Source organism: Misgurnus anguillicaudatus, chromosome 20 (assembly GCF_027580225.2).
Source record: "Misgurnus anguillicaudatus chromosome 20, ASM2758022v2, whole genome shotgun sequence".
NCBI lineage: Eukaryota > Metazoa > Chordata > Actinopteri > Cypriniformes > Cobitidae > Misgurnus > Misgurnus anguillicaudatus.
Window position 1 is genome coordinate 23668579 of NC_073356.2, and position 27063 is coordinate 23695641.

The following is a 27063-nucleotide window of genomic DNA, read 5'->3' on the forward strand; positions in this document are numbered from 1 at the left end:
TTAATATATTGTTTTAACCCATTGTTGTGTGAAATAAAAACCTAGCGGCTGGGTTAGTCCCATTTTGACCCAACGCAGGCTTGAAAATAACCCAATTTTTAAACAAAGAAAACATTCAAAGGACACAATATAGGAGAAGGCGCACACAGCAAACTGCTAAAATGTTTTATTATTTTATTAATTATTATCATCATCATCATCATTATTATTATTATTCAAGTTTAGATGTAACAGACATCTTTGCCATCTTTGTTGAATCTTTCTTGCATGTAAAAACCTACCAAACACACAAAAATGAAATGAAACAAAAATAGTTAAGGTGGCAGCTGAAAAAAAATTAAAACCATCATCTATGCACTTTAAATGCGGCACGTGTAAAAACAACAACGTTCTAAGAATAATGGTTAAAACATTTACATTTTTATGCCCTTCGCGCCTTGACCTTGGCCAAACAGCTTCCAGGCTCCATCAAATACTCCTTGTGTTTCAATATTGCTAAGACCTTCAAAAATAGGCAAGATATCTTTCATTTATTATAATGCAGTACCTGTTCTCAGCATGCTAAAAACACATTTCATCTTTCTTCCTTTGCAATAAACAGAGTAACTGAAGTGCAAGCATTAACATTTTCGCCATTTAGAGAAGAAAAAATTAATAAAAAATAAAAAACTCCTTATGTTATTCAATACCCAACTATATAAATGGTCTGGTGAAAAGCGACAATTTCAGTTATTTTTCAAGAGGCATTTGCAGTTAAGCAGCTTTGTAAGGCTAGTTTCTGAGAAACACAGAAAAAGCTAATTTGACACGTTGAGCCTGAATCTCTCCCCTTTCCCCAGTTCATATAAATAATGTCTGTATGAAATCAGACTATAAGCCCAACTCACTGAATCTACAGTATTGCCATGAAAGAAGCAAGTACGTGGGACAAACATAACATAAAAATGCAAACAAACCCGGAATCTGACAAAATGGATGTTCAGTAAAAACATGTTTTCTTTCCTTCCATTAAAACAAAATGGAAAAGTGTAAAAAATATATATAAACGGCTTTGTAGTATACCAAGCTGTTGACTTGATAAATTATGTTTGGAATTAGAGATTATTATTTAAAAATAGACACGTTTCTTCAGTTGTTCAGGTGGACGGTCATCCACACGACAAAGGAGCATAAAGCAAAGTACAGCTGGGTGAAGCTAAGACTATAAATAACAATGTTATGTCTCTTTGAGACAACCGCCATTGAAAGGCACCAGAAACACCTGCAATTATTTCATCAACACTACACCGAACGAAATGATCGACAAATTCAAAGGCGTTTCAATTTGCTATATTGAAAACCGCTCTGAGAATTAGAGGTGGAATATGTTGAGTTTATATTGTTAGAGCTCTGGCTCCTACAAATGTCCAAAAAAAGTAGCTTCCCTTGAAATGGTTAAGTATGAGGAGAGCAGAGGAAAAAATACAGGAAGACTTCAGTCCAATAAAACAAGCTACTTCATCCAGTAAAAAGCGCAAGTACACGATACAGAGAGGCAACAAAAATAGACGATGCCTGGAATGAATAGTGCCCTTTGGTGGCCAAAGATTAAAAAACGTTTAATGTCCCACCTTTGGAGGAAAGGAAATTAAAATTTGATAACGTCTTACTGTTTTCCTGGAAAAAAAGTTCAAAATAGCAGGTGTTGCTTCATTACGTCGTTTGCTACATTTGCAAATGTAAACGTTTTTCAGAGCCGAGCTCGGGCCCTTATTCGGATGCAATGTTGCATATCAACATTTCATGTAGAAAATACTTTGTACAATATATCAGGCACTGATAATATGATTTATTATTAACAACCTAGACAAAAATATTTGTTTTAATCCTTCCCAAATTCCTAGAGTAATAAGAATTGCATCCCAGCAACTAATGCAGCAGCTTAAAAGTTTCGATGGAATTCTGTGACTCGAGTTATATCTCTTAACTAACGAAACCAAATATTAAAACATAAGACATTTAGTATAATGTTAACTAGAGACAGTAAGACTAAACTAAAAGTTGTCTATTTCAGCCATACACACTCCCTGAGGATGCTGGATGTTTGAGGACGACGGCCATTTATGCCGTTGCCATAGTGACAGACGACTGTCACGTTTTCCTACACTGAGCCACACATACAGAAACATCCTCGTTTATATCAGGTAAGAGAACTTTCCATAAATCTGTGAATATACACAACAAACAAACAAACAAACAATAATTACATTTGATTAGGCGTACCTTGCTTGCTGAACTGCCTTGTCAAAACTACATAGCTGGATTAAAGAAAATATATCTAGATTGAATAGCTACTGGTACCGATTTTCTTCAAAAGCAGTTCTTGTTAATTCAAAGTAGAACTGGGTAATTGATTTTTTTGTCCATGTCTGTGTGTGTAAGGGTCCACAGAAATGCTATGCTATGAAGTTTCGAACATTGGCTGCTTAGGCACCGTGATCCATCTTGGCACAAAAGTACATTGCTGAGTCTCCTATTGGGTTTCCTCACTGCTCTAGTTGTGCTAGGACTGCAAGTAAACTAGGCCGTAGAGCTCACTGGTTGGAGGGGCTGCTGTTTGCCTCAGGGGCTGCCCGGTGGAGACCTCGCTGGATGTGTGTTGTGAAATCGTACTTATCAGCGCAGGCATGCAGGCAGATACTGCACTGGAATGGCCCACCGTCACCATGGCAACTCATGTGTAGGGCGAACATGACCTCATCCAGGAAGACGATGCCACAGTGGGCACATTTGCTGGAAAGATCGTCTTGCGTGGCCTGATCGACCTTTCCCGGTTTCCCGGGGACTTGGGAAGCGGAACTGTCCTCGTCTACGTCCTCCGTCCGTTCCGTCTCTTTCTCCTTTTCCGGGACCGGTGAGGCTCGTTTCTCGCCCGTGACCTTTTCCTTGGCAACGAGAGCCCCGTTGGGTGTCGGACTGGGTTTGGAATGTTTGATGGCCAGGTCGAGAGGCGTGTCGCTCTCGGGTCCGGCGGGGGGCGGTGGTGGAAAATGAGGCGGTAAACTGAAGGTGGGGTAAGGCACAAAGCTTTGGCACGGATTTGGTAGGCCAGGCACGTGGCCTAGGTAGTGACCCGGGTTTCCTGGCACGGGCATCTTGTACTTAGTCCAGAAACGCAACCAGTCCGCTTCGTTTTGCAGGTCGGTGTGAAGGAACGGAAGGTTGAAGAAAGGGTACTGATACTTTTCGATAGGGCTTCCAGGGGGAGAGTAGCTGGCCTGTTTTGAAGGACGCATGTACTTTTCGATAGGGCTGCCACGCTCTGAGCCACCCTTGCCATCCACGCTTTGGGGCCCGTTAGCCTCTGCCCCTCCGTCTGCGGGACTTTTGTGCATATGCAGGGGCGGCATACGCTTATGGATCTCCAGCGTCTGGTTGACAAGGAAGGCGTGTGTGGATCGGGGACTGGGGTGACTTTTGGGTCCAGAGGGACCGTAACCGTCGTACTTGCCCAGCTGAGCTTGGACCTCGGCGCGTGATAAAGACCCATCGGATCCTGCCTCCTCAGTCCTTCTCTCTAAAGGACTACCGTTGAGACGCTCCTCACTGTTCACGCGCTGCTGCTTTGACCCGACCTGCTCAGACGGTACAGGGTCGGGGTTCAGGCGCTTCCGTGTCCGTCGACGGATGATCTGCTCGCCGTTGTTTTGTTTGATGATGTTCAGCGGCCGGGGGGTCTGAAAAAGAGACATGCGAATGATTACTTAGTGTTATTATTGAAATTAATGTTTGTGCATTCTGTGCACTAAAACAATTTATGTAAGTGCACTCCTTATATGTATGGCTGAGTGAATTAGCAGCACAAAAGGTCATGGGTTTGAACCCAGGTAACACACATACTGATAATGTATTGCTTGTAGGCAATGTAAGTCGATTTGGACAAAAGCCAATGTTTTGATTTTGCTTGATGTTAAAATACTTTCTCCTATCCTCGATTAATATGCAAAGGGAACTATTGGCAAGCCTTTCGTAGACCGACTTCTAAAAAAGTGTAAACACTGTAGCGCTATCAAAACATTGCTGTTTGTTTGATCATCCTAAACAGCCAAACAGAGCAACACAGACTCAACCAACAGCATGAGTTTGCATCTGTTTGACCGACCAAATGAGAGGGGGCATTGGAAAAGCGATGCAAAAACTATTCAGATTCATTAACCATTAAACAGTTATTTCTGCTGTATTCTGTTTGGTGATGCTCGTGGTGCAGATATTTACGCATCATATTCAGTCTGTATAATTATGTAAATTTTCACTGAATACTCACACAGGGCTAAAAACTCAAAAAAAGCAAAGTTTGTACTGATTTGGTTAAGGCTCTTAACCACCATGATTGTTTAAGGCAAACACATTCCTGTTTTTTGTTTAAACTGAACAAAAACAGTAATCATGCAGGTTATCAGGTTAAGGAAGACAGGACTCGTGTCCATCCAGCCTGATCTCACAAGTCTTCGTACATATTTTACGAGTTGGCAATTTGTAGGAATTCATATGAAGTGAATCATACAAATATGTATGATTATTATAAAAACAATACTGAAACCCCGCCCCTACACTCTTAGAACGGATGTGTTAAAAACAACACATTATTGTTCATTCTGGGACAACACACTAAATGCATTGTCCCAGAATCCATCTACCTCTGCGTTATTATTGAAACAAACATTTTGTGTTACTTTTATCACAACTTGTGTTTTATTTGAACACAAAATCAACACAAAATGATGTTAAAATTACACATAATGTGTTAAAAGCTTAACACATAAAGATGTGTAAAAAATTAACATATCTTTTCTAAGAGTGTAACCCCAACGAGAGGCAAAAGAAAATCGTAGAAAAACATACGAATGTCGTCATACACTGTAAAAAAAATTCTGGTCCAGCAGGGAGCGGTGGTGGAAAATGAGGCGGTCAATAAGGATTCATTTAAACTTTTTGGACTTTGCTATAAATTATCAAAATAAAGTTGAATTAGCTTAAAGGGGGTCGCACACGGGACGCGCCGCTCAGCGCTGCGCCATTCTAAAAAAATCAAACACATTGTTTTCTATGAGTATACGCACACCGGCGCCGACAGGTGACAGCCTGTCCACGGCACCCAGCTACGACTCAGGAAGTTGCTCAAATCCTTGTCATGCCACTCATATAGTCTAACATCAAATAACATCAAATTTGTCCCAAATCTTTAACGATTAACATTGGCTGCTAACGTATATTTTGCATTTTGAAGAAGACGCTATCTGACAAAGCTTGCGCTATTTAATGTGCACTTCTGGTTTACGATACCTCCGAGTTGTCCTAGACACGACTCGACGCTAAGCTGCGGGTCCGGTGTGCGACCCCCTTAACTCTTTCCCCGGTATTGATGAGTTAACTCCTCAATTAAGAGAAAACGCTTCCCTGCCAATGACAAATTTTTACATCAATCCTTATTTCCGCTATTATCCACCAGGTGGCACTCTTACCCAACTTATGAAATCCGGACGCAACCCCTTAGGGCAAACTGTAAGAACTCCGTGTACTGTATGTTTTGATCATTGCTCTGAATCTGATTTCTGTCCTTCACAAAAACGCAATTATAGCTTTTGTTCAACTTTTTTCATTTTTGAAGAAACCTACTCATATGTGAGAGAACAAATGAAGGTAGGATGAAGCAGAGGGTCTGTTCTTTCATTTGATATATTGTATGTATAGACAACTTTTTTTAAATGGGCCAAGGCATGAAAATCTGACTTTTTCCACGTTTAAGTGCTATAATTGGGTTCCCAGTGCTTCTATCAACCTAGAAAATGTGAAAAAGATCAACTTAGTAACTTAGTTTTGGTAAACCATTCTCTGCAGGCATGTGGAAAAAATAGGTCATTGAAATTTGGCTCTCCTTATGATGTCATAAGGAGATCTTATTATAATAAAACCGCCCCTTGATCTGCACTATCCAACCATGGCACAGCCATTTAGTACAGAGAGAAAAAGAGAAAGAGAAAATCATTGACAACACAATTGAGTTTTAATTGACACAAACCACCATCACTGCGATCAGTGTTTGAATTTCATCAGCTCATTTGCATTTTAAAAGACACACCCAAAACGGCACATTTTTGCTCACACCTACAAAGTGTCAATTTTAACATGTTATAATAAATTATATATAAATGGCATTTTGAGCAAAAACTTCACATGTGTACTCTGGGGACACCAAAGATTTATTTTACATTTTAAAAAAGTCTTGTGACATGGCCCCTTTAAAAACGCTGGCAGGGAAATAATTATTTCAACTTCATTTTTATAATTTAGCAACTCCTCACTAGTCAAGAAAGTTGAAATTGATTGTAATTTCAAATTGATTAAACTTAACAATTTAAGTGCAACAAGGAATTTTTACAGTGTACGAATTAATCCGAATTAGCCACCTCGTAAAATATAAATTAGTGCAAACTGTCAAGAGATTGTGTTGGTCTATCTTTACTGACTCATAAAAATGTCTCTGATCTAATATGGTGATTTAAGTATAATGATTCATCCCTTTTGGGACTGTGAGGACACACTCCTGTAATTACGCCGGTTATCATAATATTCTGCCATCAAAAGGCTATTAATTACACTTTTTTTTACTACTGCTTCAAATTAAAATACACTGATTCCACAAATATGGATTTATGACAGTAGAGTACACTATTCTCATTCCCTTTGTACCTGAGCTTTCAATGAATCCCATGTTGGAAGAATAAATTGTAAAAGAGGCTCTCGGATTAACTGCCAGAATGAGACAGGAATCAATGTCTGAGGCTGTTATCAATTGTGCTACTTTATGAGAATAAGCCTGAGGTAACGGTATTTTCCTTCTCATTTCTCATCACTGGCGTCCATGCTAAAATGGAAACTACTGTGGTTGGAGACATGCGAGATACGCAAATTTTCTTCGTGGCAGACCTGTAACAGAAGGGAAAGAATGGCAGCTTGGGTTTTCCATCATTACCCATTTATCATGACTATTTTTCTTAACTTAAAAAATCCTGGTGCTTCTGGTCGACCGGCACTAGGGGAAAAGGCTTTAGTAAGGTGATGCAACTCTGCCAGACAGATCTTATGTGTCCTTGCTCGCTGCAGAGATCCCCATACGATTCACCCAGAACTAAAAAATAATTTGTAGATGACAGTGAACCAACCCCCCCTACCTTGAATACATCTATATCTACAAATTCAATCATGTATGGTTACTACTTGCCTTTGTAGCACCCAGATCCACCCAAATATTCCCAGGTTGAGTAATGCAATCCCTCTCAAAAAAGAAAGAACAGAATAGAGAGGCTGTGTTTCAGGAAAACGTCTCTCTCTTGTACACATTTGGAAAAATAATATATGCTAAAACGTAGCTCCAAGAAAGGTGCCTCAACCTAGCTTTTGGCTCTGTACCATATGTTTAAGGGGTAGAAACAGGAGCTGCTCATTTTGAAAAATGTTTGGCCACTGGGGGACAGAGTTAAATCTAAAACAAATCTTACTGTGCTGTCTGAGTTCAGTTAATGCCCTGTGATGGATGGTGTTAAAATGCAAGCTCTGGCTCTTTGGATCATGTCGGCCTGTCTGTCTGAAGAGAGGATGGGGATCAAAATCAGACAAAAAGAAAGACTGCCCTCTACTGCTGGACCGTGACAGGCATTACTGCACACTCCATGGAATGGAGTCTCTGATCTTCTGCTTATATTTTAAATGTATTATGATGAACAAAAGAAATGTGTATGATTTTATTACTTGGCTTATCGGAGAAATGATATCAGAGAGGAGGCAATAAGAGTAATGCACATTATTGGAGTAGAATGTTTTATAAAGAACTTTAAAGTAGTTAATCTAGTAGTCTAGTAAGATAATCAAGTAGGTAATCAAGATCATCTTTTAATAAGTAGTTTTCTACACCACAAGCTACTAACTGACTGGCTACAGTATTTACAGGAGGAGGCAATAATTTGAATGATATATTAATTTACATATGAATAGCACAGATGCAAAACCCTTTAAGTGAGTATGACGTCTTTTTTGTAAATGAATTTTTTTTATCCGACTTTTAACGGATTCTGCCAACAAAGCGGTATTTGTGAATGGCCGGGATTAAGCGGATTTGAAGCACAAGTATTTGATGAACGTAGTATTGAGCTACCCAGTCTCACAAAATTATGTACTTATAGTCACATAATCTTTTTATTCTTTTTCGTGATACGGTCACGAATTTCCGCGCTTTCCGCGATAGTATCAGGAACCTCCGTCTATGTGTCACTGTCACGCACCGGCTACTCGACTGCTTTTTCCTATTTTCAAACCATTGTCGCTTCGGTTTAGGGCCAGATTTGGTGTTTGCGTTAGGATGTCACTTTATACTATTTTTTCTGATTTTTTTAATATTTTCTACATTTTAAAACATTGTCGCCTGGCGTTAGGGTTAGAGTTGCGTTTGGGTAAGGATGTCATTTTATGTAAATCTAACCCTAAACCGAAAATGGTAAGAAAATAGGACAAAACAGTTGAGTAACCAATACGTGACAATGACACATAAACAGAAATTTGTGATACGATCACGAAAAAGAATAAAGAAGTTGCGTGACTATAGGTACGTAATTTCGTGTGACTGGGCTGGCATTCCTCATATATTTTTTAATCAATTATATATTAATTTCATGTAATTGTATTCACAAGACAGATTTATATTCATTCTTTTCTGCACCTTTGCTACATAATTCCCTTGATTCTTCAAGATTTTCTATGATGAGCAATTTGACAATCTCAAGAGATACTTTTACGCCTACAGTAATACGATACCACTACTCTAAAATATACTGCAATTTATATATCTTAATGATACAGAATCAAACTGCAGATTTGACCTAAATACAGCAAAATATTTAACACATTTAACAGTACACCGAAACATCTGAAAGAAATTATTTACTAGAAAGAATCTAAGAAAGAGCGTCTTTGAATATTTCTTAAGCTTGCTCAGTTAAAACACACAATACTGTCCATGAACATCAAAAAAAATCACAGTATTGTAGCATTTTGTCAGAGCTCTACCTGTTACTGTATAAATTAGATTTTTTTAAGCTAATAATAATTTTAGTAGTGTTAAGTAAGAGGTAATGTATAGGCAGCAGGTTGTTATCGCCGAAATAAGCCCCGACAGTGTGATCAGGGTATTGTATTGTCTTGTATGACACTAAAGGGGCTTATTTTGCGATAACAACCGGCTGCTTATTACACAGCTATTTACCTCATAAGTAAGCTAAGGAACATTAAATATTGATTTGAAATATTTTATTTGCTTATTTTTAACACATGCAGACCTTGCTAGAGGAAAACCTGTTTACTTTTGGTTTAAGATAAGACGTTCAAACGTCACAAACACGCTATTTGGTTTGATCATTTGTAAATACAATGCCATATATGTTATTAAAAGACATAATTTATTAAACTACATAAATTTTTGTGTAATATTTAACTATAACCTTTCAAAATGATTTGCAGCATCCAAGTTACCATGTGTTAGTTTCAGGCGGTTGTTATCTCGGAATAGCATATCTTGGAAAGTCGCCAATCAGAATCAAGCATTTTAGAATGCCGTGTAATCGGTAAGGAATAATTGATGACACGCCATTGAATTATTAACAAAATAATGCACACCCGAGGTGTGCATAATTTTTCGATAATTCAACGGCCCGGAGTCAATTATTCCGCTTATACTTCGATTACCACACCTCCAGACATCGATCACATGATATATTTAAAGGGTTTCGTCCGGTTTTTGTACTTAAATTGCTATTGTGAGTAGGACTATTTCTTCTGCGTCTCATCCAACGGCTCTTTTGCTTGTTCCAAAACGTCATTTTAAAGCTGGCAATGGAGGCTTGAGCGCTTAATAGCATTCTAATGCAGTTATTAATGAAGTTATTAAAAAGAGAGCGAGAGTGGCAGAGACACATAAAGAGAAAGAAAGCGAGATAGAGAGAGAGGGCGAGCGAGAGAGAGATTGTGTGAACGAGGCTACCTCTGTGCGTCTCTAAACAGCGCTGTTATTGCCTCGGAAAATCATCTGTCATGTTGTTTTTGTTAGTCATTTATTACAGTTAACTATGCGAAGTGATATGGAACTGTAATGCGGTCAAGAGAGCTGCTTGGAACTACATTCGCCGGGCGTTTCCAAGAAAATAATTGCACACCTCGGAACGTTCATCAGCCAATTAGATTCAAGCATAGTATAAGTAAGAAATAATTGATGATGAGTCGTTGAATTATAAGAAAATAATGTACACCTATAGTGGTAATGCGGCACGACGTGAAGGAGTCAATTATTCTGCTTATACCATGGCTACCAAAATCATTGCTCTGGTGTCTATTTTTAAGACATTTGACCGGTTGGGTGTGCAGATAACAGAAAAATAATCAACACCCAATCAGAATAAAGCATTCAGCAGCTCTGTGGTATAACTTCAGTTAATTAACTCTCCAACATTGTTTAATATAAATGACACAGATACAATAGAGCAGAAATAGCTAATAAACGTTGGATGTTATTTACTGGTATGAAGAAAAACGGAATATAAGTTAACTCTGTAGTGTATATTGAACAAGACGAACCAACTCTACAGTCTTTCTATTAAATGCAAGAGTAGCCTTGAGGTACCTTGAAGTACTGGTCAACAGTACTTAACTCTGGGTACTGCTGACAAATTGCATAACGATTTCTTTACTTACTCAGCAACCTTGGGCATTTCTATTCATGACATCTCATCTAGCTTTGACAGTCTAAGTACCCCGGAGAATGAAAGAATAACATGAAACAAAGAAAAGATTCTGAAAAGGTTGTGCAGCACGTGAATAAAACCTTGCACACTATTCCAGAGTTAACTGGCAATTCTTTCTACCTTTCAGGTTTTTTTTGCAAGTGGTGGTCAGAGTTCAGAAGCCGAAAGAAAAGTTTTAAAGAACGGTACAAATATTCTGTCTGCAACCCACATAAAAGCTCAACAACGACGAAACTGAAGTTAAGCACAGAGGCGGCCGCAAGAGTTTTATGCTGGGCATTGACGCACAGCTACGCACATGTCGAGTCCTATTATTAGAAGACAAAATCTGAGAGACATTTATTATTGCAATGTGTTCTGGCATGAAGGACCCAGACCTCCATTTAGAGCTCTCTGCAGTGTGGTTTTATGAGGTGCTATTATCAAATGATTTCTGCGCGGCGTGTAAAAGTTTTTATTCAGAAGTATAAAAATACGACTGCCAGACAGACAAAGGACTTCGATGGACTACCAACTAAAATGGTCACACTGAATATTTGTCAAGCCAAAGAACGAAGCGACTACAAACATCCCGCACATAAACCCTGTCTCCCTAGTCTTCTCTCTCAGGAATTCAGTCGGACAAAAATGATTCGGCGTTCAACCCCAAAACACAAAAAAACAGACAAACAAACGAATCCCACAGCCAGTGTTCGGAGGGACCCTGAAGGCTGAGGTTTTTCAGTGTCTTGTTTATTAGCTTCTAGTGGAGTGTGACGTGTACACAACCTGATGGTCCACTGGAGAAGCTACTTTATGGAAATAGAAGAGAAGAAACAGCCAAATAATACAAACACGCACGTCAACAACTGGTCAATCACTCCAGCGCTCGAAGGTCTGAGCAGAATTCAAAGCATCATATTTAAGATCAGCGTTGAGCACGAATGCAATATATCTACGCTTTTGTTGTTTTGGTAGAAATGCAGAGTAAAATAACATTTGTGATCCTTGTTTTTTGTTTAAATTATATAATTATATATGCATAATATATAATAAATAATTGTTTGGTTTGATCTGGTCTTGCCAGCTAATTTTTTTATTTTATTTTTTTATTAAAAATTGCTGTCACTGGGGTGGTACCATTTCAAAAAGTACACCTTTATACCTAAAGAGTTCATATTAGTACCTACATATTGGTACCAAATAATGCATATTAGTGCCTCCAATGTACACAGTGGTACCAAATGAATATGCTAAATATTAGGACTATAAAAGTTACAGCTTGGCCCTTTTTGGACAATTTTTCTAACTGTATTGTCAGTAATAATAACCTCTTTAACCACTAAAAACAAGCAAAAACATAAGCAATTTATTTCAATAATAAACTATTCATATTTAAAGCTGTAATTCAAAAAATATAAAACCACTTTTGTATTTAAATGAAACACTATTTGATAAATGGCAGGCTTTTAGATACTTGACAATCAACATGATTGAATGAGCCCTAAAGCTGATGTACTGCTGGTAATTTAACCACATCATATTTGTCGACAATAATGTCTATGCATAAATTATAAAGGGAGCCTGAAGCTTCAACAGTAAACATTTTCACTCCTAACAAACTGAAATTTTTTGCAAAAAGATTAAATTACCCTAGAATGATTTACTTTATATTAGGGCCGGGACTTTAACGCGTTAATTAAGATTAATTAATTACACAAAAATAACGCGTTAAACATTTTTAACGCATTTTAATCGCACTTATTTTTGCACCGCGGAACATTTCTCATGAGTTTCGGCGGACCGATTATACTGGAGCACCAATAGCGTTCATGACTTCACAACAAACCACAGTGAACATGAACCAAGAGGCTGATGAGATCGCTTTGGTTGGCCCCGTGGATGGGAATTTATTTTATAAAAAACGAACGGATGTAAGCGTCGATAAAAGCATGGTTGTGTGTAAGCTATGCAACAAGGAATTCACATATCACCGCAGCACATCGAGCATCTCAATACAAAACATACAGCAGCTATCGTGGACATTAGCCCGACTCCGGGCACAACGACTTATTCGGACGGGATTAGTTTTACATAGGGATGTGGGGTAAAGCAAGTTTTTATCAGAGCTTCTCTGTGATTTTAGTCCAGTCCGAATGCTCCATGTCAGTAATCATTACGGACAATGTCAGTAAAGATTACGGCGTCTTTTACCTTCTGTAAAAAGGTCCGGAGAAATTACCTCAGGTAATACAAATCCAGTGCGATTCGTGCGAATAGACCAGCTGTAAATATACACGTAAATCGCGTCATTTCCTTTTAATTTGCGGGTTTCTTTTAAATATAAAAGCGCTTAAAGAAGCATTTACTTGCGTTCTAGACGGAGAAACAAGTCAGTTTCTGAATAAAACACGACACAAACTTTTTTAAAAAAAAGTCAATTTTACTTCTCAGAGGCATGGAACTGTTTATGAAACTGACGTTCTCCCCAAACTGAAATTAAACACAGTGTTTCGCGTTTTCCTTGTCTGTGTCATGTTGTTTGCACATCTGATATCTGGAAGCAAGGTAAAGGTGCACGTGAAGACGAGAGGTGACGCGCTGCGCCAACGAGTTACCCCTCCCACTTCTGAATGTTTTACAGAGATTTCTAATCCCGTCCGAATTTACCATTAATATTACCGACGTCCTGTGGTAAAATTACATTATGCCATCTACCCCTGTAAAACTAATCCTGTAAACAATATTTTGTTGCTTAAGCTTATGTATTCAGTCATTATTCATGGTACACTCTAATGCGGCTTTCACATAGGATGCGGTGTGCGCTGCGCTCGCCGCTGGGTTCGGCGCAGCCAAGCGATTTGTTCTCTGATGGCCAGACCAAAGTAGGCGGGGTTTTCAATAAATTACTACAGTGTTTATATTTGCGTTAAATAGTCGACGAGGAATACAGAGACTGATGTTGCTCGTCTCCATTTCACGTAACTTTAAGCATACCTACAACAAGCTGCTTGACTTAAAACACACCTGACATGCCAACTTGAATTGCTACGTGTTTCCATGAGACGGCTTTCCTTCCGATGTCTCTGCAGGAGCATAAACTTGTATTATACAGCTATGAGAATCCCGAGTATAAGCTTTCGTCCATTTTGCTTGTTTGGATGCCCCGTTTCTATTGGCCGCGCGGGTAATCGTCACAGAGCGCAGCGCAAAAGTTAAACTATGTTGAACTTTGACCGCGGCGTGAGCGCAAGCTGCGCTCCGCTGCGCTTGCGCTTTGCTCGGCGCAACAAAAAACCGCCCTCGCGCGGCGCAAGCCATTGAAATGAATGGGTTTCATAGCGCAGCGCAGCGCACACCGCTTCCTATGTGAAAGACCCATAAGAACGAATGTGTTAAAAACAACACATTAGTGTTGATTCTGGGACAACACACTAACTGCGTCGTCCTGGAAACCACCCATCTCTGTGTTATTATTGAAACAACACATTTTGTGTTACTTTTAACACAACATGTGTTATACTTGAACACAAAATCAAGACAAAATGACTCATAATGTGTTAAAATTACACATAATGTGTTAAAAGCTTACAGCACAATGATGTGTATAAAATTAACACATCCTTTCTAAGAGTGTATACTAAAATCCATGTAAAAAATTACTTCTTAATGTTCTCAGGTCAAATATTTATATGCGATTAAAATGCGATTAATTTAGATTAATTAATTACAAAGCCTCTAATTAATTAGATTAATTTTTTTAATCGAGTCCCGGCCCTACTTTATATATACATCGAACAGAATAACCTACGCAATAAAAACATACGGTAGTAGAAATATATGTGACTGCTTGTAAAAACCCAGCTAAAGTAATTTACCGTTTTTTACAAAAAGCCATCATACTGTACATAACGTAAAGAACGTTTGTGAATATATAACCTTGCTATCTTTAATATTGACTAAGTAAGGCTGCTTCAAAGTGAAATCAATGGCTGAAATAAAACTTAGGGTCATAAAAATTATAACGTGACTTAAAACATGCATCAAAATATTCGCAATTTTGCTTACTTTTATATCGCAATCAAAATCAGCACAAACACATCACGACTAAATCGTCAAGCCCTACGACTGATTATACAGCATTCCGCTCTTATCAAATTGATCGCCCCTGAATCCTAAATATCAGCTTCATCTTAGTTGTAAAGCTGTCAAGAACTCACTCAGTGTCACAGCCACCCCCTCCAATGTTTCTCTGTCCCGCAAACCCATGATGGAACTCCAACATAAATGTCAAACTCTGAAAAACTTCCACCGCAAGGAAACTTATTTACTCCAGACAGTGTTTAATGTGGGGCAGTAAATGGAGCATACAGTATTTCACAGGGCCGGCTGTGAAGCGTCCATTGATTGCAGGCTCTCTGATGAAGCGGTGCAGACAGACAGGCAATGCGAGCGCCTGTGCAGGGTCCAGTTAGCATGACTCAAGCCCGCACAAACCACCAGGTGGCATGGACCCTGAAAGGACCTCTTGTGGTCTGCCTAACCCAAAACGACCACACTGATTCAGTCGGCCTCTGTATCAGTGCCCATGCCACCCAAGATCAGATACCGATAGCCTGGGGCCTCCGGTGCAATCTGACATTTCATATCACGACAGAAAAATAAAAAACACAGACTTGACCCAGTTATGAAGGAGTTCCATTGGAATGCAAAGCTAATGTTAAAGGAACAGTGCACACAAACATAACATGTATAAAAGTCATTATTTGTGACCCTGCCTGTGAAAACCCAGGTAAAGTAATTTACTGTTTTCTACACGAAATTGTTGTATGTAATGTAAAGAACATTGTATGAAAATATAACCTTGATATCTTTAATATTGGTTGAGTAATGTCACATCAAAGATTGAAATCAGAGATTAAAATCAAACTTTGATGCTCCTAATCTCATAATTTGGTCAGTGACATAAACGGTTTGGCAAGATGAGAAATTATTATTATTATTAAAACTTGTTTTAAAAGCACGCATCAGGTTTATTTCAATGCACATGGTCAATGCACAAAATACATTTGCACCATTTTTATGAAAGTTAAGACTGAATGGACATGAAAATGTCAAATGGTGTAACCGCCAATTGCGCCAAAGAATAAGAAATATTAAAGGTGCAGTGTGTAAATTTTAGCTGGATCTAGTGGTGAGGTTTGCGAATTGAAACCAACGGCTCAGTCCACTGCTCACCCCTCACTTTTGAAACACATAAAGAAGCTACGGTAGCCGCCATCGGACAAACATGTCATCGTTTGAGGCAACTTCGTAAAAAAAGTTTGTCCGTTAAGGGCTTCTGTAAAAACATGGCAGCACAAAATTGCAACTTCCATGTTAGGGGACCCTCTGTGTATGTAGATAAAAACTTCTCATTCTAAGGTAATAAACACATAACGGTTCATTATATAAGGTCTTTATACACCCCTGATAATATAGTTTTGTATATTATTTTGCATTTCTGTCAAGAGATCCTTCAAAAAATTACACACTGCACCTTTAAATATTTTATCCACCTTGATGACATGTAAGCATAATCATAAAATTAAAAAAAACATTTTAAAATATCATTTTATTAGCTATATTTAAATGTAAATTGTAATGCGTTTTTGTAATATTTGTCCTGACATATGCTGAAAACAGCTTTGTTTTCTTAATAATCTTTGAAAAAAAAATGTAAAAATGCATGTAAAAATCATATTACACTAAACTAGATGATAATATTTTATTTTACATTTTTTTAAGAATATATTTATATTTTCAAAAAAAAAAAATACTATTTACACCAATTGACAAAGACTGGTTACACCATATTGACATTTTTGCAATTATCCCCCAAATATTCCTTTGAAATGAAATAAAATCAGTAACTTTAGACTTGGTCCTCAAAAAAGAGCATGTATGCAACTAATCAAATTTATTTTGAAATTTTAACCCTTTTACATTTAATTGAACCATACGGACACAAAATAATTAACGTCACGTCATTGACCCAATTACCATATAAGACTTTAGCCTGGTTTTTACAGACAGGGTCACATTTTAGTCAGTCATGTTGTTCCAAATCTGTTTAATTTTTTTTGGCAGAAAACATAAAAGACGGGACGATTCACCGCACTCTTTTAATATATAATATATAATATTGTATACACTACTTTTTAGATTTTTGAAATATGCGGGTGATAATATAACAGAAAAATAACAGAATTTATATATTTATTTAAATCAGTCAATATTTTCTCATCCTAATGTTGCTTCCACATGCTGTTATTTTTTCCAGTGAGCATTACTACAAACTTTTGGAAAAAGTGAGCATTCTTCAAAATTCTCCTTTTGTCTTCAATGAAAAAAATTACAGCATAAAGTTTAACAGGAATCTTTGAAACTGACGACTGATTTTCATTTTTTTTGTGAACTATTCCTTTAAGGTTTAAGGTTTGGTCCTTGTGCCTGGTTCAGGTTTTAAAGGGAAAGTTCACCCAAAAATGAAAATTCTGTCATCGTTTACTTACCCTCATGTTGTTCTAAACCTGTATGCGTTTTTTATTTTAATGAACACAAAAGAAGATATTTTGATAAACGATAAAGAAAATATTATGATAAATAATGGTAAGCACACAGTTGACGGTACCCAACTGTATTTTCCATCGTATTTTTTATTCCTACTATGGACGTCCATGGTTACAATAAGCTGTGTGCTTACCATCATTTATCAAAATATCTTCTTTTGTGTTCATCAGAAAAAAGAAATTCAAACAGGTTTAGAACAAGATAAGGATGAGAAAATGATGACAAAATTTTCATTTTTGGTCAAACTATCCTTTTAAGGTCAGGTGTTTATGACGACTGTGGGAAGTGGGGTACCCAGCTGGTGCAAAATTACTTCCACAGGGCCATTAGCTGGCTGCAGGGCTGAGGAAGGCCAAAAGGCCTCTTCCCCTGGGGAACCCCAACATCCTCGCCTGACAGCGCGGAAATGAAGCGGTCAAACCAGACCAGCTACACTGTCACCTCTACATTCATTTCAACTCTCTGTTTCTCCGATTTGTGGGTGGGCTGGTGAGAATGTAAATGTTGTTTTCTTAGCTCCCTCCTTACCGAGTGCAGCTTCTGATACAGGCCACACGCGTTGCACACGTAGCCGCCGTTGGCATTCTTCCGCCACAGTGAGGTCTTGGTGGTCAGACAGTTGGCGCAGAAGACCCCCGAGCCCCGTCGTCTCTGAAATCATAAGAGAGAAAGAAAGCCAAAGTTAGTCAAGTTGGATATAGAGAAAAGAGGGTATAATACAAAGATTGATGGAGATTTACGCTCGGCGTGTATTCGGAGGTAAATGTAAAAATGAGGGAGCCTGACACAGAAAGACAGTTAGGCAGAGAAAGGGCAAAAAAAGAAAACAGTGGGGTGTAGATGAATACGGCAGCTCTAATAGTGAGATGTGATTAATTGTACCAAGCTCATTTAAAAAAAAAAAAAATTGGTCATTTATAGGTTTTGCAAAATACTGTGAAAGAGTCAGAGAGTGGCAACAACACCAGCTTCACCTGAAACCTCAAACTGGGACCATTCTGGCTTGACACCTCATGGGATGAAAAATATTTTTAATAATTGAAAACTCATGATGGCCAAAGATGGCCATTTGGCTGGCTAAAAATATTACAACTAAATAAAAAAACGACCCATTCCTAATAACAGGGATTTTTAAATATACGACTGGACTCGAAATATCTAGTAGCTTGAAATATTGCGCTCTACTGTGAGAGGAGGGAAAATAAACTGAACTACGAAGCAAAAAAAGAAGAGAGATATAGCTGCATGAATCATCCACAGGGAACAGACAGAACTACAAGCGTATCCCAAGAGTCGTTCAGGGCAAACCAAGAACTATCTAGCGTACGGCCCCTGTAAAACTCATTTAGCCTTATAGAACGCATGCGATTTATTTAGCCCAACTTCAGACGGCTCGTGTAGGGTCCACATTTCCCCTGCCAGAAAAGTACAATGCTCCTAATTGTGCTCTAATACATTTAAAATGGAAAGCTTTCTGTAGACATAATTTTGGCTCGGCGTCTGCGGAGCTTTTTTGGCAGGGGATAGGGCACTTGATTCATCGGGTGTTTCACAACGTATCAGTAAAAAGTTTTGGGGCGCAGCCAGCTTCCTATAGGGTCATTTTTCCATCCAGATGCGCCATTGGAGGGCCCTGCATCAGCTAAACTAATTATGATCTCACCTTCGTTGATGCCTGCTCACTCTACGGCACGACGTCGGCCATTAATCATGGACACGAAGAAAATGGATGTGAAAAGAGAAAGGGGTACGGTAGCCCGTGCGACCATAAAGATTAAAAATGATGGCAATAACTTAATGAGATGGAGCAATGTTTTCCATGAGCTATCAGCAAATGCAAAGTCACTCTGACAACTGCGCTTTGTAGCCAATGAGCATCATTCTTGATTCGGGACAGGAGGGGAGGGTGGGGCATGGACTCCTTACTGCACAAATAAAGAGGCAAGTACACCTCACATTACCATAGGTTCAAAATGACTATACTACAGTACAACGTCAAATGCTGTGGGATTAGCTCAAAACGTCTGTGCTTTCATACGACCCTAAATCGAGAATGTATATGTTTTCTGATCTCAACGGGGTTTTTAGTGGACCACATGCTAGTCTTGACAGTTTAGATGTGATTGATTGATTTATTCTTTCCTATCCTGTTCTAGCGTTACAAGCCAAACAGAGTGTCCGTCATCAGCTTTGTGAATTTCTCTCCCCGGCCTTCTGGGCTCCACGGCCAAATCACTCACACGTGTTCACAGTCCACATTATAAAGCAGACCGTCCCGTGCGAAACAGATGCTGGGAGTTGACACACAGTTTGAACACAACTGATAATTTGTCTTACCTAACGGTCATATCATTCATTTGTACTGGGCCCTCAAAATGTTTAGCTTACTGGAATATATGCTTTGTATACAGCAGGCCAAAAGTTATGGCTTTAAAACAAAATCAATCAAAAAATTGAACAGGTCTGTGTTTGACTCCGGTGTCTACAGACAACAGAAGCCCATTTTAATGTTCACATTGTGTAAGGGAAAATAAATAAAGCAATAAAGCATGAAACTTACTGATCTGTAAAAAGCAAAAGATTTAGATTTAGGCTTTAGTGTGTAAATAAAACATTGGAATTACTTGGCAGTTTAACTGCAACATTACATGGTTTAAATCGATTGTAAGAATAGATAGTCTGACCTCCGCGAAAAGTGACGCGAGCGATTCAAAAAACGCCTACTAAAGAAAACATCTGCTGCGTGTCTTCTACGTTCCCTTACTGGAAACTTAAGCATCAGATGTTTTCTCTAAAGTCTTCAATTTTTCCCAGAACTTTGACGAATGTGGAATATTCCTCACGTTCATGAAAACAAATACTAACACTGTGTTTCATTTTGAACATGATGCACTGTGCGTCATGAATATGAAAATGCTCAGTGTTAATGCTTAACAAAGTGATTTTGTGATGTTTCCAACAGCAATACAAATACTATATAAAAATTGCAGGGCTCATCAGATTTCGCTAAATGCAGTGTTCTCCTGCGTAATACATCACGGCGGGAGTGCAATTCCATAATTCGATTAAACCAGCAACTTGCAGTTCCAACTCAGCAGGTATCTGTCAATAAACAATCTGTCATGCACAAACTAGACACATGAATTAGTACAGCTGCTTGAGCTGACGTAAAGTATAAGGAATTTCTGAAACAAATAAACACAATACACACAAACAAACCAAAACATGCAAGCTATAGCATGGCATCATGATGTTAAAGGATTAGTCCATTTTCTTAAAAGAAAAATCCAGATAATTTACTCACCACCATGTCATCCAAAATGATGATGTCTTTCTTTGTTCAGTCGAGAAGAAATTATGTTTTTTGAGGAAAACATTTCAGGATTTTTCTTATTTTAATGGACTTTAATAGAGCCCAACATTTAATACTTAACTCAACTCAACACTTTTTTTCAATGGAGTTTCAAAGGGCTATAAACAATCCCAAACGAGGCATAAGGGTCTTGTCTGGCGAAACGGTTGTCATTTTTGGCATGAAAAATGTCAAAAAAGATGTACTTTTAGACCACAACTTTTCGTCAAGGTCCGGTCCAGCGCGACCTAACGTAAATGCGCAGTGACGTAGGGAGGTCACGTGTTACATATATAAAACTCACATTTGCGGACCATTTTTAACAATAAACTGACACAAAGACATTAATTAGTATCAGGTGACATACAACAATGTAGGAACGGTCCTCTTCCAAGACACTTGTAAACACTGGGGCGGAGTTTCGCGTTCACCTCTGTGACCTCTTGACGTCATGACGTATTGCGTGGGGTCAGCTGGCGCATCATGACCGGATCTACATGACGAGACGTTGTGCTTTAAAAGTGGATATTTGTTATTTTTCTTGTCAAGAGTGACAGTCGTTTTGCTAGATAAGACCCTTATGCCTCGTTTGGGATTGTTTATAGTCCTTTGAAACTCAGTTGAAAAAAACTGTCAAGTGTTGAGTTAAGTGTTAATTGTTGGTGTCTATTAAAGTCCATTAAAACGAGAAAAATCCTGCAATGTTTTCCTCAAAAAACATAATTTCTTCTCGACTGAACAAAGAAAGACATCAACATTTTGGATGACATGGTGGCGAGCAAACCATCTGGACCCTTCCCCCAAGAAAATGGACCAATCCTTCAACCCTTTCAGTAGGAGGGCATGGTCAAAAAAGTCTAGGTTTGGGAAGGGGGCATCACGTGTCTCGCAAGTTCAAATGTCAATTGAGCCGGAAAACACAGAAATAGCCTTCCCGTGCATCATCCCAGACTTCCGTTTCAATTATCAACTGGGCCGTCCTGTCATCTGTAAAAACGAATGTGTTTGCCCTGCTTTGCCAGGTTCTGCTTTTTTCTCTCTTCATTACATCTCATAAAAAGGACAAGTTGGCAGGAGGAAAAATGGGAAAAATACACCACAGCTGCTCGCTAAAGGAAAAGGAGGGGAGAAGAACCAGAGAAAGCCTTGATTGTCTTTGTTTTCCCAAAGTGTGGGTCGATTTTTCTCGCCTGCCACGTCTGGCGGTGCTGAGAGGTGATGCATTGTTTTTTTCCGTGAGCCAGAGGGGCCGCAGAGAGCCCGGGCCCTGTCTGTTTCCTGGCCTGCTTCGGTTTATCACTGTATCGTGCTATCTGGTATCCGTCACAACCTTCGTTTCATGCAAACCACTGCTATCACTGCTTAAAACGCCAATCCAAGTTGGATTATGTATATTTTCTTCATACAGAGAGCAGCTGGGAAATGGCACAGGTATCAGCACAGGTAGGGAGGTGGGTTGGAGGTACTTGCGGTAAACAACCAAATGGCTGTGCTCGTTTGCATTGCAGGCCGTGATGAATGACCCTGCTGCATTCTGCGGGTGTAGCCTGTGCATGCTGTTTGCATGTGATTGATTACGAATGCCCCGCACCAGGTGCTCTGGGGAGTCAGACTCATTCTGGTCCTTGTCAGAGGAATCCGAAATAATTAGAGGCAGGGGCTAATTACATCTATTTATTTAACAAGCATGTTCCCACAATCCCATACAGTTCTTCATTAGAAGAACCTTTTAAGCACCTTCATTTTTAAAAGTGGAGAAGTTTACACGTCATAGAAGAACTATTTTTGTTTCTTCACAGGACCTTTTAAAGGATTAGTCAATTTTCTTTGAGAAAATCCAGATAATTTACTCACCACCATGTCATCCAGAATGTTGATGTCTTTCTTTGTTCAGTCGAGAAATTGTGTTTTTTGAGGGGAACATTCAGGGATTTTTCTCATTTTGATGGACTTTAATGGACCCCAGCACTTAACAGAATGCAGTTTAAAATGCAGTTTCAAAGGACTCTAAACGATCCCAAACGAAGCATAAGGGTCTTGCCTAGTGAAATAATTGTCATTTTTGCACTTTTGAACCACAACTTCTCGTCTTCCTCCGGTCTTGTGGCGCACCAGCGCGATCTCACGCAATACATCATCACGTCAAGAGGTCACGGATGACGTATGCAAAACTACACCCCAGTGTTTACAAGTATGGAGAAAGAGGACAGTTCCGACATTGTTGTATGTCGAATTATACTAATTAATGTCTTTGTGTCAGTTTATTGTTTAAAGGGTCTGCAAATGTGCATTTCATATATGTAACACGTGACCTTTCGACGTCATTACGCAATTACGTGAGGTCGCGCTGGCGCGTCACACAGCTGGAGGAAGAAGAGAAGGTGCGGTTTAAAAGTGCATATTTTTTTATTTTTCTTGCCAAAAATGACAATTGTTTCGCCAGCTAAGACCCTTATGCCTCATTTGAGATTGCATTTGAAGTGTTGGGGTGCATTAAAGTCTATTAAAATTAGAAAAATCCTGGAATGTTTTCCTCAAAAAAATATTATTTCTTCCCAACTGAACAAAGAAAGACTTCAACAGTTTGGATGACATGGTGGATTATATGGATTTTTGTAAGAAAATGGACTAATCCTTGAAAGAAGTCGCTACAAAAAAAATATATATATATATATATATATATATATATATATATATATATTTTATTTATTTATTTATTTTTTTTTTTTTTTATTCTGTACACATTTTAAGGTTTTTTAGAAATACTTTTTTCTTGAAGTTTGCACCTGTTTTTACACCTATTGCCCATTTTGGTCAATAAACAATGTGCAGTCAGTGTATAAAAAATGTCTGTTTAAGCTGTGAAAATAATTGCTTACAGCACTGCTAGATTTTCAGCCGTAACAACAGGTCTGAAACATCATTCCTAGAGCCTGCTTTGGTGAGCTGGACAAGAAAATTACGTGTCTAAATGCAGACACGTTGAAATGAGACTTACTGGGATACTCGGAGACTGACACACATCATAGATACAATATGTGAAAATGAGGGCTAAAGAGAGCATTTGGCAATCTGTCTAGATGGGGAAAAAAGAAGAATTTTCTAGTTTAAAGAGGCGATTTACACACAAAGCCACTGAAATGAAATTACATGTAATTCACTTAGGCAATCCGCAGGGCCTCTTACATTAAATAAACAATTATTTAATCAGCTGTGGGGAAATTAGGTGAACCCCTGCTGACAATTTCAATTTTAGAAATCCTGCGTCAACAATTCAAGGCCCGGGCTGTATCATCACAATGCCCAAGGCAGACATCTGGATGCAATTGCGGACATATCGAACCATCAACTCCTATCTGAGGTGGACCCAATACTGGTTTCACGCAAATCTAACGTCTCTCACTAAATTGCAGCCCTAATTATATAATTCAGTTTGATAAATCAGGTTTAATATTTTCCTTGAAAGCCTTATTACGCCTAGTACTTTAAGAGCAGAGCCTCGGAGGTCAGGTGTAATATTCCAATATCACGTTCCTGTTTCTTCACTTCTCGGTTTACAGAAACCAGGAAAAATGACTTCGAATCATCTGTAGCTAATTATAAGAACATATAGGTACTTAATAAACCTTAAAGAAATATGGTATACAGCGTGTTGCGGTCTAAGTTTTGCTTAGCCCAATCCAGAACTTTACTACAAAACTTTAAAACCTTCAAAATACTGAATAATGCAAAACTGTAACGCAATATACAAGATACTTTTATATTGACTTGACACTGTACAAAAAATACTTATTGGTTCAACTTAAAAATTAAAAAGGGCAAATTTGAAGGCAACCAGGTAAAATACTTTTTTAAGTTGAACCAAATTGAACCAACAAACACATGAGGTAGAACCAGGGTTCCCACACCTTAGAAAACTTCAAATTCAAGGACCTTTCAAGGACTTTCCAGGTCCAATACCCTCAAATTCAAGGAGTTAATGTGAAGTTGTTTACATTGTGTTGCCTTTAAAGATACATTGTTACAGTTCCCTTTCGAGGGAACTCACACTGCGTCACTGCGGTGACACTTTGGGGACAACTCCAAGGGTAAGTGCGTATGAGTGTGTATATCAAATTCAAACAATTGTGAGGCTTAACGACAAAGACAGGGTGACACGGGAGCTAGGAAGTATATCGCTATCTGAAATATTGCCAAAGACGGCGTTACAGGGACACAGGAAGTATGGCAAGAGAGACACAGCGTCTCGTTCCCTTCTCAGGGAACAGCAGTTACATATGTAACCCGAGACGTTTTCATGTGTCAAACACAACTATGCAAAAAAGCATTTTGGTATGAATGAACATTCGCATACAGAACATATAAGCATTTAAGGGAACAGTTTAGCACTTGTGCGTAAAAAGTCTACAACATACTACACAGGGAATAATATGAATTTTTTTTCCAGAAAACTTCTTGCATGAAATAGATTCAAGCACTTTCAATGACCTGTATCCATGTATGTATATTTTCAAAAACTTCCCAGGGCCTTGAATTTTTCCCCCCAGATTCACAAACTTACAAGGACCAGTGGGAACCCTGTATAACAGACTAACCCCATGTTTTGAGGGGATTGGGATAGTTCTGAAATCTGAAAATGCTTCAACATGCCGCAGCTGACCATTTCCCGAACCAAATTTAAGCTGCTCTCACTGAACCCCTCAGAAGAGATGGGCTTCAGACTCTCCATTCAATGAGAGCCTTTTTGTTATCTCCATCCAAATACCTATCCTCTCTCCTCCCTGCCCTCCATTGCACTGCCTTGTATCCCACTGTTACACAAGACTTTTGGCCTTCTCTTTGAATCAGATCCAATCAGAGGACATGATCAAAGACACGCAGGCCTCTGTGTGGAAGTGTGAAGTGCAGATATCCACTTGCACTCCGAGGGCTTACGGTTGAAGTCATGAGAGTAGCCTATTGTACTGAAAAAAATCCTCCTTTTTTAAATAGGAGGCTGCTTTATACATTCTAGAATAATCTATTCCAGGGCCCGAACAATGCTCATGTCTCTCCTTACCGCTACAATGCCATTAGGTCTTTTGACAGTATCACTACACCTGTATCCCCTTATCTAGGACTTCCTTAGATATGCAGTATCCTCTTCAGAGAAGCCGTTCCTGTTGGTGACAAGAGAGGAAGTCCGGATCCTCCGCAGCCGGCCTCTAAACGTGTCATCTGTCACCTCTGTAAGGTCCTCTTCAATGCTGTTTGTGTCGACTTGTCCTGGATGTCATAACATGGGGCCGGCTGACCCGAGACAATAGTTAAAGTGAGTGACAATGATGAGCAGGAAAGAGAGCAAAGAGTTCAGGCATGACTTCACCGGCACACCTGCTCATGTGTCAGAGAGGCCAGTGGGGTTATTGAGAGTCATTGAACATGGTGAGGGCAATGGGTCAACTGCTGATCTAGCAGCTGTTTTCTGCATTTAAAAAAAATATGTTAATTATAAATTCTGGTCTCAGATCAGTGCTTTAGTATAAAGTGTTGCTTCTTTTCATGTTGGTCAGACGGTCTCAAGTCACATACCGATTAAAAAATATGGTAAGATGAATTAAGGATAATAAAAATGTGATAGATGGTTTTTTATACGATCAGATATTAATTGTAAGATCTTGCCAAATGTTTTCGATCTGCAGGCCCGGGGCAAAAAATCAGATTTAGGAACGAAAAAACCTGCTTCCTCAAAGTATATCAAATATAAACTGTGGGAACCGCCACTAGCGAAACTCTGGCACACTTTGCTTTAATAGTGTGTGCTTTAATATTGTGTGGAAAAAAGGACACCGAAACCTCCATTCACCTTGCCCTGGAGGAGAAACACAGGCTACGGCACAATGACATCTAAGTGCGTATGTGTGGGAGAGAGACATCACTCAGCCCTAAATGCAACTTTAGCTCTATCTACTAACAATGGCAGTTATTTCCGACTCAACTAGTGTTTCCCTGTTGTAAATTCCACATCGCCCTGCTGAGGTAAGCTGCGGCTGCCGTACATTTGTGGCTTCGCAATAAACAACAAGTTACGAGAACGCGAACACTGTGAATCACTCTAGCTGAGTAAGAAAAGGTAAACCACATTGCACATGCCCACACCGAAGTCACACCTAGTGAAGTACAGATAAACAAAAGCCAACGCTTGTCTGCCTTCCATTTACGGGCAATTAAGAAATCTAGAAAACGCTTGAAAATACAACCACGGCTTCGATTTCACTGTCAGACGCGGAGCTTCGCAGTAATTGCTCCCGTAAC

General features: G+C 38.9%; 1 protein-coding gene across 4 annotated transcripts in view; it reads right to left on the bottom strand.

The window, feature by feature from the left end:
- Positions 1-151: 151 nt before the first annotated feature.
- trps1 (trichorhinophalangeal syndrome I) overlaps positions 152-27063 on the bottom strand; it is a 124560-nt gene continuing 97648 nt past the window's right edge. For all 4 annotated transcript variants that reach the window (XM_055219731.2, XM_055219732.2, XM_055219734.2 and 1 more), the window contains exons 6-7: positions 17946-18068; positions 152-3716 (exon numbers count right to left, since the gene is read on the bottom strand). In XM_055219731.2, coding sequence (XP_055075706.2) covers positions 2574-3716; positions 17946-18068 — 1266 coding nt within the window. In that variant the 3' untranslated portion in view covers positions 152-2573. The remainder of the gene's footprint in view (positions 3717-17945; positions 18069-27063) is intronic.